Source organism: Rhinatrema bivittatum, chromosome 8 (assembly GCF_901001135.1).
Source record: "Rhinatrema bivittatum chromosome 8, aRhiBiv1.1, whole genome shotgun sequence".
Classification (NCBI taxonomy): Eukaryota; Metazoa; Chordata; class Amphibia; order Gymnophiona; family Rhinatrematidae; genus Rhinatrema; species Rhinatrema bivittatum.
Genome location: NC_042622.1, coordinates 18,968,751 through 18,983,610, shown reverse-complemented (window position 1 = coordinate 18,983,610; position 14,860 = coordinate 18,968,751). Strand labels below are relative to the sequence as shown.

Genomic DNA, 14,860 nt, shown 5'->3' with positions numbered 1-14,860 from the left:
TGATCAGATGCATACGACAAGATCTACTTCTGGTAAAATCATGCTGCTTCAGGTCTTGCAGTCCATTGGATTCCAGAAACTGTTTTAGCAATGGTTCCATTAATTTGTTCACATAGGTCAGACTAAGTGGCCTGTAGGTTCCCAACCTTCTTGTAAGAACATAAGAACATGTCATACTGGGTCAGACCAAGGGTCAATCAAGCCCAGCATCCTCTCTCCAACAGTGGCCAATCCAGGCCATAAGAACCTGGCGAGTACCCAAAAACTAAGTCTATCCCATGTTACCATTGCTAGTAATAGCAGTGGTTATTATCTAAGTCAACTTAATTAATAGCAGGTAATGGACTTCTCCTCCAAGAACTTATCCAATCCTTTTTTAAACACAGCTATACTAACTGCACTAACCACATCCTCTGGCAACAAATTCCAGAGTTTAATTGTGCGTTGAGTGAAAAAGAACTTTCTCCGATTAGTTTTAAATGTGCCCCATGCTAACTTCATGGAGTGCCCCCTAGTCTTTCTATTATCTGAAAGAGTAAATAACCGATTTACATCTACCCGTTCTAGACCTCTCATGATTTTAAACACCTCTTATCATATCCCCCCTCAGCCGTCTCTTCTCCAAGCTGAAAAGTCCTAACCTCTTTAGTCTTTCCTCATACGGGAGCTGTTCCATTCCCTTTATCATTTTGGTCGCCCTTCTCTGTACCTTCTCCATCGCAATTATATCTTTTTTGAGATGCGGCGACCAGAATTGTACACACTATTCAAGGTGCGGTCTCACCATGGAGCGATACAGAGGCATTATGACATTTTTTGTTTTATTCACCATTCCCTTTCTAATAATTCCCAACATTGTTTGCTTTTTTGACTGCCGCAGCACACTGAACCGACGATTTCAATGTGTTATCCACTATATCGCCTAGATCTTTCTTGGGTAGTAGCACCTAATATGGAACCTAGCATTGTGTAACTATAGCATGAGTTATTTTTCCCTATATGCATCACCTTGCACTTGTCCACATTAAATTTCATCTGCCATTTTGATGCCCAATTTTCCAGTCTCACAAGGTCTTCCTGCAATTTATCACAATCTGCTTGTGATTTAACTACTCTGAACAATTTTGTATCAATTGAATCAAATTTGCAACAATTTTGCAAATTTGATTACCTCACTCATCGTATTTCTTTCCAGATCATTTATAAATATATTGAAAAGTAAGGGTCCCAATACGGATCCCTGAGGCACTCCACTGCCCACTCCCTTCCACTGAGAAAATTGTCCATTTAATCCTACTCTCTGTTTCCACTTTTGTAAAGAGGAGCTACATCTGCCTGTCTCCAGTCCTCCGGAACTACTCCAGACCCTAAGGAAGCATGGAAAAGGTCACCAGCGGAGCTACCGGGAGATCTCTAAGTTCCTTTTGTACTCTGGGATGTATCCCAGATTTTGTATATTTTTTTGACCCTTTTCTGGAAATTCAAGTCTGAACCTGAATCGTTTTACTCAGTTCAGTGCTCCGGGATCTCAGAAATCAGGTAATCTGTTTACACCAAAAAATGGGGGTGATTGTGTCAGCAACTTGAAGGACCTTCCAGAAACAGCAAAGTCAGTTCAGAAAAGATGTCCAAAAAATTCAAAGCACATAAAAGTGTAGTCTTCTGATACAGTGCATGCCATAAAGTATACTGGACAATAACAGTGTAACGTCCCTAAGGTTATTTATTTTACATACGCACACTGAACGATGTGCACGCGAAGGACCCCGACACGGCCGTGTTTTGCATCGAGCTACGTCAGGGGGAACGGAGATTTCCAAATTTGTATATTGTGTAAGGAGCAATATATTTTAAGCAGCTGAGACACCCGCTGGAAACCAGCTTAAAGGTAAGATGTGAGAGAGTTTTTTTTAGAATTTGGCTCGTAGCGTGAAGCTCAACGTGAGTCTTGGAAACATCGCGGAGAGAAGTGCTTCGAGGCACCGGTAGGACCGGCAAGCCGCTTAAGTCAGGAAAATTCAAAGAGGTTTTTAAATTTAATTGTTTTAAATCATTTTCAGATTGGGCACGGAAGAAATTTGTTTCAAACAGCCCAATGTCTCAAGGACAGGAGGTGTTTACAGTGTTTAAATTCTAGAAGTGGACCAAAAGGTCTCCAAATGTCAAGTTGAAGGAAACCCAAGTCTGGGCCTGGCAAAATGCCTGAAGCTATTCTTAAAAATAAAATTACTGACCACCTATGTAGGTATGGTTTAGTGAGGGAGAGTCAGCGTGGTCTTTGCAAAGGGAAGTCTTGCCTTACTAATCGTCTAGACTTTTTTTTTTGAAGGTGTAAATAAACATGCGGACAAAGATGAAGTTGGTCGATACGGTATATTTTAGGATTTGACAAAGTCCCTCATGAGAGTCTTCCGGAAATTGGGAGGTCATGGGATTGGGGGCAGGGTCCTTTTGGAAACTGAATGAGAGAGACGATACAGAGGGTAGGATTAAATGGTCACTTTTCCAAATGGAGAAAGGTTGTTGGGGCTCTGTATTGGGACCTGTGCTCTCTAGCACAATTCATAAATGATCTGGAGAAAGGAATGGCAGGTGAGCTGACCAGATTTGCAGAGGACACAAAGCAGCAGCAGCAGGTTGTGAAGAACTGCAGAAGGACCTTGGGAGACCAGGATGTTGGGCTTCTAAATGGCAAGCGATGCACTTAGGGGAAAAGAATCCCCACCACAGGTCCACGACGCTGGGTTCGAAGTCGGAAGTCGCCACCCAGGAAAAGGATCTTGGAATTCTTGTGGACAATACCCTGAAATCCTCGGCTCGGCGTGCAGCGGTGGTCAAAAAGGCACATTCAGTATTAGGAATTATTAGGTTTTTACATTCCACTTTTCGGCACCTCAAAGTGTACATCAGAGGAGGTTACATTCAGGTACTGGAGGTATTTCCCTATCTCCACAGGGTTTGCGATCTAATTTTGCCCAAGGTCATAAGGAGCGGCAGTGGGATTTGAACACTGGTTTCCCTAGGTTGTAGCCCACTGCTCTAACCACTAGGCTGCTCTTCCGCTCCTAGACTAGAGAACGAACCTGAGAATATCATAATGCCTTTGTGCAGATCCACGGTGCGACCGCACCTTGAGCATTGTGTGCGGTTCTGGACGCCCCATCTCAAGAAAGACACAGCGGACATAGAAAAGGTACAGAGAAGGGCGGCGAAAATGATAAAGGGGATGGCAAAGCTCCTTATGGAGAAAGGCTTGGAAAAGAGACGACTGAGAGGGGATATGACTGAGATTATGGGGGGCAGTGGGTAAACGGGGAATGGCTATTTACCCTTTCAAAGAATGATAGGACCAGGGGATATTCCATGAACCAACCGGCAGATTTCAAATAAATCATAAGAAATATTTATTTATACACCGCGCACAATCAAGCTATGGAATCTCCTGCCAGAGGACGTGGTGAAGGCAACCAACAATAGTGGGGTTCAAAAGAGGACTGGACAAGCTGCTGAAGGAAAAGTCCGTGACCAGTGATTAGTCAGGCAGATTTGGGAAAGCCAGCGCTTATCCCTGGGAGAAACAAGAAATAGATCAGCTACTGGAGATCTGATGGGTACTTGTGACCCGGACTGGCCACGCTCGGAGACAGGATGCTGGGCTCGCTGGACCTTGGCCTGACCCAGCATGACCCTTCTAATGTTTCAAACGTGTGTAAATTCAACCCTTTTTGTGTTTGCTACCATATGTCCAATATAGGGGCACACGTCTTTCAGAGTAATTAACAGCATGCTGAGGGCATTTTTAGCACACATCAGCTCATACGCTCAGACTGACGAGTGCTTTCTAACAGGCCGATTCAAAAAAAAAAAGCACCCACTCTCCCGATGCTATGATATTAAGTCGGAGGGTGTACAGAAAAGCAGTTTTTTCTGCTTTTCTGTACACTTGCCCGGTGCCGTCTGAAATTAATGCCAGCCTTTGGGCAGGCCGCACATTTTACTTTCTGAATTTCGGGTGAGTAACTAATAGGCTCATCAACATGCATTTGCATGTTGATGAGCCTATTAGTTTCGGGGAGGTTGGCCGCACGTCTTCCACGCGCTATAAGGGTAATAATAGCGCGTCGAAAACGCGCAGCCAAATGGGGGGCTAAGCGGTGCGCTCGGCCTGTAAGAAATATTAAAAGGATGGGTGTGCACTGTATTTCGGTTCAAAACAGAAGTGTCATTTCCCAATTAAAAGTTTGTAATCTAATTTGAGAAATTGTAGATTTTATTTGTATATAGTCTAAATATTCAAAAAGAGAAAAATGGTTTTCAATAAAAATGATTTTTTTTTTTTTTTTGCATGGTCTGAGGTGTGAATCTTTATGTAAAATTATGCAGATTTGCCGCTTAATTGCCGCAGCCGTCTTGAAAAATTAGCAGCAGGCCAACGGGGGAGGTCTCTGGTGATGGGAGTTATCAGAAAGCCGGGTGTGGTTTTCGCGTGTTTAACAGCTGCAAAGGTATTACTGCTCTGAAGCTGTAATCTCTGCAGAAGTGCATGTAAGAGGGCTGAGACCAGTATTCCCGCCAAGGTTCCCGAAAGACTGGCGACACCTTTCTCCCCGGCAGGCAAAACTAATCGACGGAGTTTGGGGAGGACACTGAAGGCTTTTTTTTCTTCTGGTGGTTGTGAAGGGAATTTTAAAATAGAACAGTTTATTGTGGTAAAACCACGTCTGCCACTCCTATCTACCTTCTTTGCATTATCCAGTTAAAATAGTTGATATTGGAGTGGCTGGCTTTCATCTGTCTGATTGGAAAATGTCCTTTATGCAAATTTGTGTTGGTTACTCTGCCAGTCGCACCCGCTGTCATTTGGTGATGGATTCATCTTGGTGTCCCTTAGAGGTATCGTAATTAAGGGCCTTATTTCTAAACTTTGCTTTCAGTAAACACCTAACAGGTATACAAAGCCTTAGTGAATCGAGCCATAAAGGAGAAATGCAGTTAAAATCAGCGCTGCCTCTTCTGCCCACCTGTGCACACCCTTTGGAAAATATTCTGGCCTTCTGCTAGGCTTGGGTAACAGGGTTACAGCCTCTAGATTTATTTTCATGCCTGAAATGTAATGTACTGGGCAGGTAGTGTCAGAAAAGGTTCGGTTTCCCACCACACACACACAGCATGCGTCATTATAACACCCCGCCCCCCTCGCCCCCGCCACTGAACTACCAGGCGCACACTGATAAGCGCTCGTGTGGATTTCCCGCAGCACTGGAGAGCAAGACATGTTAAACCCACCCCTGCCCTCATTCAAGAAACTCTCTTAAAAGAAAAAAAAAAACAAGCAGCTCCTTTATAGGGAGGAGAAAAGAGAGACACAAGTGCTGGAAAGGTGCAGGGTTAATGGGTCCAGAAAATGGAACGCTGGTGCTGGCCCATCAGCACCCAGATTCTGCATGCATTGAAGGGGCAATAAAGGGCCAGCCCAGGGTCCGGTCCTTCTGCAATCCCTGGGTGGGGGGGGGGTCATGATGCGTGATGACATCTGATGGCCGGAACTAGAGCCCATGGTACCAGGGTCCCAGAGAGAACACCGGTGCATGGCTCCCGAGCTGCAGACCAGGCTAGGAAAGGTGCGGGGGGGGGGGGGCGGGGATGATGCCAGTATTCACTCACTGGTCTCTTCAGCAAAAGAGAGTGGAGGAAGTACCAGACCAGATGTGTTTCTGTGATAGGTCCCTGCACGGTGTCAGGTGGTCAGGGCGTAGCTGCTTCTCCATACTCCCTTGAATGTAATTTACAGAGCCAAATAAAGTTGTTTTTGTTTTTCGTCTACACTGAGAGCCTGTTGGTACCTTTTATTATCAGAGGGAATCCCTCACATTCAGAGCATGCATGGGCCGTTACGTCAGAAGAAGGCCCGCTACTAACATGGGACACCTTGTATTGCCCGCTCTCGGCAGGATTGAGCTTGATCACTTCTTTCAAGTGAACCAAGCAGCACAGAGTACCAAGACCAGCCTGGCCTGTCCAGTCTGCCCATCTGAGGTTCTTCCACTTGGGGGTGAATGAACCTATGAATCCCCATAATCGACTCACCAACTCCCTACACCCCCCTCTTGTTTAACTGACCTAGCAAACCTTTACCTGCCTTCTAGTGACCTTCCGACACGTTCTTGACATGACACGTACTGAATTCTCGGTTTGTGCATGTGTGTGTGAAGTCTTTCCTCATTGACGGAAATTTGTAAAAATAGATAAAACATAGCATTGCATGATGCTATGTTTTACCCCCTGTCCCTGCGCCCCCTGCTTTCCTATTCTCAGCTGGTTTCACCCCCAAAAGTATATTTCAAGCCATTTACTGAATTAGTTTTAAAGCTAATATCAAGTGATTATGGCTGACAGCTGCAGCCCAGCTGTGTACATGAACCATCCTAGTTGGCATTGGCATCTAACTCACGTGCACTTGTATGGACGATTTTCTCGTAGATGGTGAAAAAATTGAAGAGGAGGTGCCCAAGCAAGGTCACAATTATTTAATTTAATTTTTTTTTTTTTAAATCATTTTATAACTCATTAAAAATCCAGAGATTGCAATCTAAAATCTATTTTAAAAACCCTCGTTATTCCTCCCTTTTCCCAGTCCTAAATTTAAATATAAAAGGTAGAGGGGTGACATCTTGAACCATAATCCGGAAATCTGTCCATCTGTAACCGGAGCTAAATGCGAATGTTCATTTAATGGTGTGTTTGTGTGTTTCTCGTTGCTCAGGAAGCTTACAGTCCGGGGCCTGGTTTTATGAGTGCTGAAACACGATCTGCAGAGAGAGCTTTTTCTCTTTCTCTTTTTTTTTTTTTTGCCCTGTGAGTAAAACTGTGCTCCCTGCCGTATGAACGGTTTCGTGAAAGCCGCAGCGAGCGGGGAGCGGGCCCTCCAGCCCTCGCTTTCTCGCCCTCTGGTGGTCAGCCCTAGGTAGCGTCGCTGCATGTCATACCTTTTGGGCCTGCTTAATCCTCGCATCCTTTGGTTACAGTCCGGGAAGCTCCTCCAGCGAATCGTTTTGGTTTTCCTGACTGGTAAACGTTGCCCAGCATGACAGAAAGCCGCACCAAGTATCTGCAAACATGCTTACGTTTTCTGAGCCTGTGCGGAAAGACTCCGTTCTCCAATTTGGAAGGCACATGACTGCCCCTTATTTCCTTATGACTGTTAATATTGTATATTCAGTTCTCTTACGGACATTAAAAGGCGCATGTGTGACTTCTTACATTCCGTACCTGCTGTTGTGTATGAACTTTTCTTATTATAATACCTTGCAATTTTATTGCCTTTCTGAGAGAGAAAAGGGGGTTGGATTAGCATAGGTTTGAAACTGGTCAGCAGTAGTCCCAGTTGTCAAGGCTTCAACCCTAACGGCTGTTCTTTTGTAAAACTAATAAGCTCATGCTAACTTTTGAGCAGTTTTAAGTGCAGCAAGAGAGAGTCCCAAGTCCTTATGGAATAGCCAGGTTGGTACTAGCAGGCGACCAACTCGCCAGAAAACCAACTGGATAAGTGCCAGCAGGTTGTTGGTGCCCAGTTACTGCCCAGTAAGCCCACGGGGACTTAGGAGCCAGGTTGAGCTGTTTTATGTTGTGAAAGCTGGTGATAAGACATGGGGAGGGGGGTGAGAGGAGCAGGGTGTGGCATTGAGCGTGAGATCACCTGTGCTCATCTATACAGAATGGCAGGGAGCAAATGAATAAAACAAAGGTCGCAGCAAACTATAGCTGGCGCGGATACACAAAAGGGATTCAAGCATCGAACAGGGTAACGTGGGAGAAGGGAGAGTGACTTTTTTTTCTCTATCTATCTGTCGGGTGTGATCTCGTGTTTACAGGGGTTAAAGATGGCTTCCCCCAATGTGGATCCACGGGAAACACAATTTAAGCTTTTGCACAGAGCGTATATTCCACCCGTCTTGGCACATAGGGCAAAACTCGCACTTCCAAATCTTTGCCCAAAATGTTTGCAGGAGGTAGGAGCTGTTAGTCGTATGTTCTGGCCTTGTCCTGTAGTATTGGAACAGCAGCTTGGGCGTGCGAGTTCTGCAAGCTTCGGTGCAGGGGAAACCCATACTCCTGCATTGGCAGGAGGGAGACCCCTCCATTGTTTCTGGCGGTGGAGGGATGCCCTGCCTCTTAGGATGTTCATGGAGTCTATGGCCACTTCCGTTACTTCCAAATCTGAAAAGATGTTCTTGCTTCTTTGGGATAAATACATACAGAGCCTTACTGGTAGAGCACACAATTTGGTAGCAAACAATTTATAATCAGCTTTCTAGCTCTTTTTACTGACTAGAGGGTACTACCCCTAACCCATATGTTCACTTGGGGTTTGGGGAGATGGGTGGGCTGGGAGCGGGGGGGGAAGAGAGTTTAGAGGCCCATATTGGTTTTGATGGCTGCATTATACCCTGTCTGGGCCAGAACCAGCCAGTCAGGGGGGATCTTGCTTTTTGTTTTTATGATCATTACCAATATGATGGAAATATCTTTTATGTAGGGAAGGTAAAGGGTTATCTGTAAAAAAAAAAAAAAAAAAAAAAGAACCTCCTGTCATAATGCTATGATACATTTATTCTTGTATAAGGTTTCACACTACATAATCTGTATTTTTCAGTCATGATGTTTGATGTTATCGATGTGCAACAATTTATTAAAGAATTTCTAGACTAAATGGAAGGCTGTCCTGGATAAGGCATGATATCCTACAAGGGGGTCACACTCTATGTCTAGCAGCTGAGATATATCCTTGAAAGCATGAGGAGGGTGACCAAAATGATAAAGGGCATGTAAAGGCTAAAGAGCTTAGGGCTGTTCAGCTTGGAGAAGAGATGGCTGGGGGGGGGAGGGAGTGTAACAGAGGTCTACAAAATCATGAAAGGACTTGAACGGGTAAATGTGAATCTGTTACTCTTTCGGATTATAGAATGACTAGGGGGCACTCTATGAAGTTAGTAAGTAGCACATTTAAAACAAATCAGAGAAAAGTTTTTTACTCCGTGCATGATTAAGCTCTGGAATTTATTGCCAGGGGTTGTGGTTAGGGCAGTTAGTGTAGCTGGGTTTAATAAAGGTTTGGTAAGTTCCTGGAGAAGTCCATAAACTGCTATTAATCAATAGGGAATAGCCATTGCTTGTTGCTGGCATCAGTAGCTTGGGATCTATTTAATGTTTGGGTACTTGCCAGGTACTTGTGACTTGGATTGGCCACGGTTGGAGACAGGATGCTGGGCTTCATGGACCCTTGGTCTGACCCAGTATGGCTTGTGTTATATTCTTATGAGGAATAACTGTGCAGACTGAATGGTCAGCTGCTCTTCTCCTGCTTCCTATGTTGTTTTGGACATTGTAGATTAAGAATGATTATGTGTAAATGAAATTCATTACAAAAATCTTTCCTCTCTCCCTCTCTCCATTTGCAGTTTCCTAGACAAGATTGACATAGTGAAACAGAACGATTACACACCATCTGACCAGGTGAGTAAAAACACGCCTTCTGGGAAAGATTCTGCAGGTTTGCCAGCATAATTAACCGGCTTTGAAGTGCAGTGGTCTGGCGGTGCATTGTGAGTATCTGCTTGCTGTCCATTTGATTGGCATGGCAGCAAGCTCTTCTTGTCAAGTGCTTTAATTAAAAATGAATGCATGATTTTTTTAATTTTTTGCAGCAGTAGTTCCAGGTTTTAAACTGTCATTCTGAGTGGTGCATTTTGTTCCGCCTCGCTTTAGCGGAAAGCGAGAAGTCCTTGCGTCTTGGTGTGCTGGTTGGAATCTTTGCATGCTGCGATTCTTTTTAAAATTGCACTAACTGTACAAGTTGCTATAATGTGTTTTTAAGGCCTCGTAGGTTCCTCCTTCAGATTTGGACTGGAAAAACGGGCTGGTTAAAATGTAGAATTTTAATCCTTCCGTTCGTGGCCGCAGCCTTTTTAAGTTTGTAATGTCACACACGGTTTTTAAGTTGGATTGCATAGCTCTGCCCCGGCAACGCCGACCTGGGGCATAACTCCGATCTCAGAAGCTAAGCGGGGTCAGACCTGGCTGGCATCTGGCTAGGAGACCAGCAGTGAGAAGACAGTGACGAGCCACTTCAGTATGCTGCCAGGATTGTCGGTCGTGTGCTGGGAGCCACGAGGGCCCAAGCCTGCAGTGGACGCGGTACTTGACTTACGCCAGCACACGTTAAGATTACTGCAACGCACGTGATGCTAGTCTTAAGGAGAAGGCGATTGTCCTTAAAAATATTGCACGGCAAACGAGATACAGTACGTAAAATAATTGCACATATATACGTGGATCCAAATGAGTGCGGGCATCAAAAACTTGGAGCAGTCCTAATGTGTTTCTGTCTCAAGTGTAGGACTGAGCAGGAAAGAGCTGGAAATGTGTTTGTGTTCTTTAGCTGCCTTCACATAAAGTTATTGCGATAATTACCCAGGGTCCCCCAGGCAGTGTGTGCTGGGCAGATCCACCTTTTGGCTGCAGGAAATGCCCTCCTTGCTTGCTTTTAGGGGTGCAAGCGTAGCGTTTCGGGTCTCCTTAGAGCCGCACAGAATGACCTCCCCTTGAGCAGTGCCCAACCCTGCCCTGCACTGGAATATTTTTGGTATTTAGTGGGGAAAAAGAATTGTGCTTGGAAAGCCGAAGCCGTACTTCCACTGCCCCGCTGGAAACGGTCCCTGTGCTCAGGGGAGCACAGAATTATGGAGAAGGAAGCGCAGCACAAATGGGAAAGATGCAGGGGGAGGGCTGGGCCTGTTGTGTGACTAAACAGAGTGAGAGTCATTTTTTGTTTGTTTTTTTTAATGCGCAGCACATAACTAACGGCGCTCCTGTGCCTTCACTGGAGCATGGAAAAGGACAGAACTTTTTTCCAGATCTGCATGCTTCCTGCTGCAGGGTTGCAAGTCTGAATGTTTTTCAGCTTATTTGCGTCTGAATAAAATAATGAAAAATAAAGTGGCCTAAAGGATAGCATCCATGCACAGAATGCCTTTAATGCCGCAGCAGTAATGACCCCCCAGAAATGATGTTATGTGTATGGTGTTTTATTGATATTTGGGGCAGACAAAATATTCAATGAATTTCAATCCTGAGGGGGTAGGGGCGAGTTTCTGACAGTCCAGTTTAGTCTCTGCCACCACTATAGATCTCCTTAGGACTCTCAGCATCTTACCACTAGCTAAAATCAAACAAACCCAAACTTATTTCCGTGACAGTCCTTATTAACTTTTTTTTTTTTTTTTTTTTTTGCAAATTTGAACATAAAACCAACTCACTAAAATAAAAAAATAAATCCCCTAGCTGCCCGTTAAATCAATATTTCTATTAAGCTAGGCCTCTGAAATCACTTCCCTAGCACATCTGGGCACTGTCCTCAGGTTTTGCCAAATATCAGAACCAAACCCGCCATGCTTTACCCTGCTTTCTAAAACCAGCGATAACCCTGGAAAAGAATTCCAGAATCCAGGGGCCCCCAACGAAGAAAGCGGCGTGTGGAGTTTTATCTGCAGAAATCAAGGTTAACAAATAAATAGAGATCAGGTAATGATGCCTTTGCATTGGACTAGTTTGGTAACATTTCTTGACCTGCTTCTGGGAGCTGAAATTCTTTTCTTCAGGTCAGGGTTTTATCTAGTCGGGCATCTTTTATCCCTGGGGACAGAGTAGGAAAACCGGAGAGAGCCAAACGCATCTACCCTGGGATATAATGACTGAGAACCTCGGTCAGATAAGCAAGAGCATCCCGTTCTGCCGCTTGACCTTCATCCCATATTCTGTTGGAAGCCCATGTAAAGGGGATGATAGTGGGGAGCCTGCTTAGGTTACAGCTTGGTAGGCCGGGATAGATAGCACTGCAGTAATCCAGCCTACTCCCTACTACAGCCCTTATTGCTATTGTCAGGACCTTAGATAAGCCAGGATGCAAGTGCCTTATCTGCAGGTGATAAAATGATCTGCCAGCTTGCTTACTCTTTTTTTTTTTTGGCTGAAAGGCAACGTCCTTGTACAAAAGGACTTCTAAGCTGGCCATCCAGCATAAATCACGAAATCAGGTTCCTGGCTGCCCAGCCACCTCTGAATATAACTTCAGTTTGCTGTTTTTTTACACAAAGAGGCAACCCTCGAGAGGCAGGCGTTCCTTCAAGCAACCACGTTTAATGAGAAAACGATTTGCATGTCGTCTGCAAAATCCAAACGTGCTCAAGCCTTTTGCAAAAGATGGCAAAGGGGCAGCATAAAGAACTTAAACCGGGCCGGAGATGGTATGGACCTTCGGGGTCGGCTACAGTGCAGGAGCTGTTGAGGATGATCGGCAGCCACCCAGCTGATACTGACCTGATACTGACCCTGCAAGAATGAGCCGAACCATTTCAAAACTGATCCTCTAGGAGCTACTGCTTTCTGCCTAGCCAAAAGGGAAAATGAAGTCAAAAGCAGACGAGAAGTCTTAAAATCAAGACCGCGGGATTTCTAACTGCCAAATCCCAGTATAAGGCACTAACTAAAGAGGTCAGTGGGGTTTCAGTGCCTTAATAATCCCGAGTGCCTCATGCAGATACAGCTCAAGTGGAAATACTTTATAATTTCTGGATGCTTGGGTTTTTTTTTTATGGTGCCCTGCCCTGGGCCCCTTACAATCACATCCCCCAAAGGTCAAGCAAAATATCCAAACAGCGTCATCTAAGGGTGGAAAGGGGACTTTAGAGATCGGGATGAAATAACCCGGCCTGGAAGAGAGTTGGGAAAGGAGCGACTCTGAGGGGCTTCCAGTGATAGAAGATCCCAAAGCGAGAGGTGCAGATGCTCAAGCATGGGATTGGAGGAGTCAGAAGTGAAAACCCGACGTTTGAATGCTGTCTGGGACCTGATGGGAACCAGTGCAGTGAAGCCAGGAAAGGCCCCTGGAAGTGGCGTTCTGGAGAAGTTATAACGGGCATAGAAATAATTTGAGACGATTAGCGAGCAGGCTATTGCAGTAATGGAGCCAGAAGAGAGAGTCTGAAGGTTACAGCAACAAGCAGCAAACTTACAATCTTAGATTTTGTGGCTACCAAACCATTATTACTGCAGAGAAGGACAGATAGCAGAATTATGCAGACGAAGGGGAAAAGAGGAGCTGAGAAGAAACCCCCAAAATTGCAGGCTGAATTTGTGAAGGCAAGGGAATAGAATCCGTAGAAACCCAGCTGGCGGGCGAGGGATACTGACAGGGTCGGGGAAGATGGCCGCCTCATAAATGGAAGAGGCAATGGAGAGACGAGAAACAGAAAAACCTGTGGGTGGGGGCGGGTAGCCCAGCAGAAGAATGGAGGTGAGCATCCAGAGGAGATGGTGAGGGAGCCCAGGCTGCGAGCAGAGAGGGAGAATTAGGCAGAGGACCAAGAACGGAGCCTGGAGGGAACAGCGAGGAAGCAGAGTTTTTTTCAGAGTAGGAATTGTCGGAAAGGCCCAGAGCAGTGTGGGATGGGCAAGAGAAGCAAGAGATTCGGTGAAGGAAACGCACAACGATAAAAAGCAGGGGGGGGATATGACTTTAAGAAAAGGTAAGGCTACTTACAAAAAACCAAACTCGGTAGAACGTATCCAAATGTTCAAAACAAAATCCAACCTCAGAAACTGCCCTTGAATGCCGGGACCTTTTTACCGTAAGTAGAAGATCCTCATGCACGGATACCACTGAACGCTAATCCCCCTTACGATCTCAGGTCTCTAAATAATCTACATTGTGAATATTTTGTTGCATACAAAACACGTGCATCAGGCGTGCCTTTCCGTGGATCTTTTTCCCGATCTAACGATCCTGCACAACGACAAAAGTAAAGATCGGTAGAGATGCACAGGGCGACTTCTTCGCCAGCGTTTTCTTACACTGCCCTACACGAGAATATTTTTGGTATTTTGTGTGTGTGTGGGGGGGGGGGGGGGGGGCGAGTATTCTGCGTTTGCAGTTGAGTCCTGAGAGCAGGTTTCCCCATGGACTTTTAAACCAGAACGCCTTTTGCAACGCATGATCTTTTGAATCCCGATTGGTAGATTTGTTGGAAGAGTTAAGGTTCCCTGCGGGGAAGGGGACAACGTCGCCGTTGAACGGAAGACTGAGTCCCGTCACTGTCGTCGCTCCTTGGGTCTGTCGCGAGCTTCACTTTTTGCCGGTGTTGATTCGTTTTCGGGTTCTCGTGCCGGCTTCGCCAGGGCTTTCGCAGGCACCGGAGGGCGGTGGTTATTTTCTTTAAAGAATGGAAAAAAAAAAAAAAAAAGGGTTCTAGGTCTGGGCCAGAGGCAGCGAGAAAAAGGGGAAGCAGCGACCGTTTGTGGGTTCTTTTCCTCCCGCTAGTGTGAGACGTGATAGTCGTCGCTCCTGACCTGACTCTGCGCAGGTTTAGACCGCAGAACCACCTTTGTGATTAACTGAGGAATTTTTGTGTTTTGTTTCTTTTCCCCCTCTATCTCTCTCTAGGACCTTCTGAGATGCAGAGTTTTGACATCCGGAATTTTTGAAACCAAGTTTCAAGTTGATAAAGTAAATTTCCAGTAAGTATCCTATAAACATACTCATGTTGGTGGTGGGTTTTTTGTTTTTTTTTTAACCAGGACGTTACCCTTCGAGGCCCTATAAAGGAGCCGAATATCCCTTGCAGCTTGCATTAATTTAAGGTTCAGGTTTTAGAGGGTCGGGGAGAGAAGCTAGGGATGGTCCCCAGAAGGCGACGGCCTGCGCTCGCTGCTCGGAGGCACACGAGACGGGACGGGAATGCAAGCGCCGCCTCCGTGCAGAAGGTTCCTCACGAGAAGCCTTTCCTTATAAAGCATCTGTCCCATT

At 45.5% G+C, this 14,860-nt stretch overlaps 1 protein-coding gene across 3 annotated transcripts in view; it reads left to right on the top strand.

The window, feature by feature from the left end:
* The window catches only part of GNAS (GNAS complex locus), a 290,919-nt gene that overhangs the window by 259,515 nt on the left and 16,544 nt on the right, over positions 1–14,860 (top strand). For all 3 annotated transcript variants that reach the window (XM_029611104.1, XM_029611105.1, XM_029611106.1), the window contains exons 6-7: positions 9,459–9,513; positions 14,498–14,571. In XM_029611104.1, the coding sequence (XP_029466964.1) occupies positions 9,459–9,513; positions 14,498–14,571 (129 nt within the window). The remainder of the gene's footprint in view (positions 1–9,458; positions 9,514–14,497; positions 14,572–14,860) is intronic.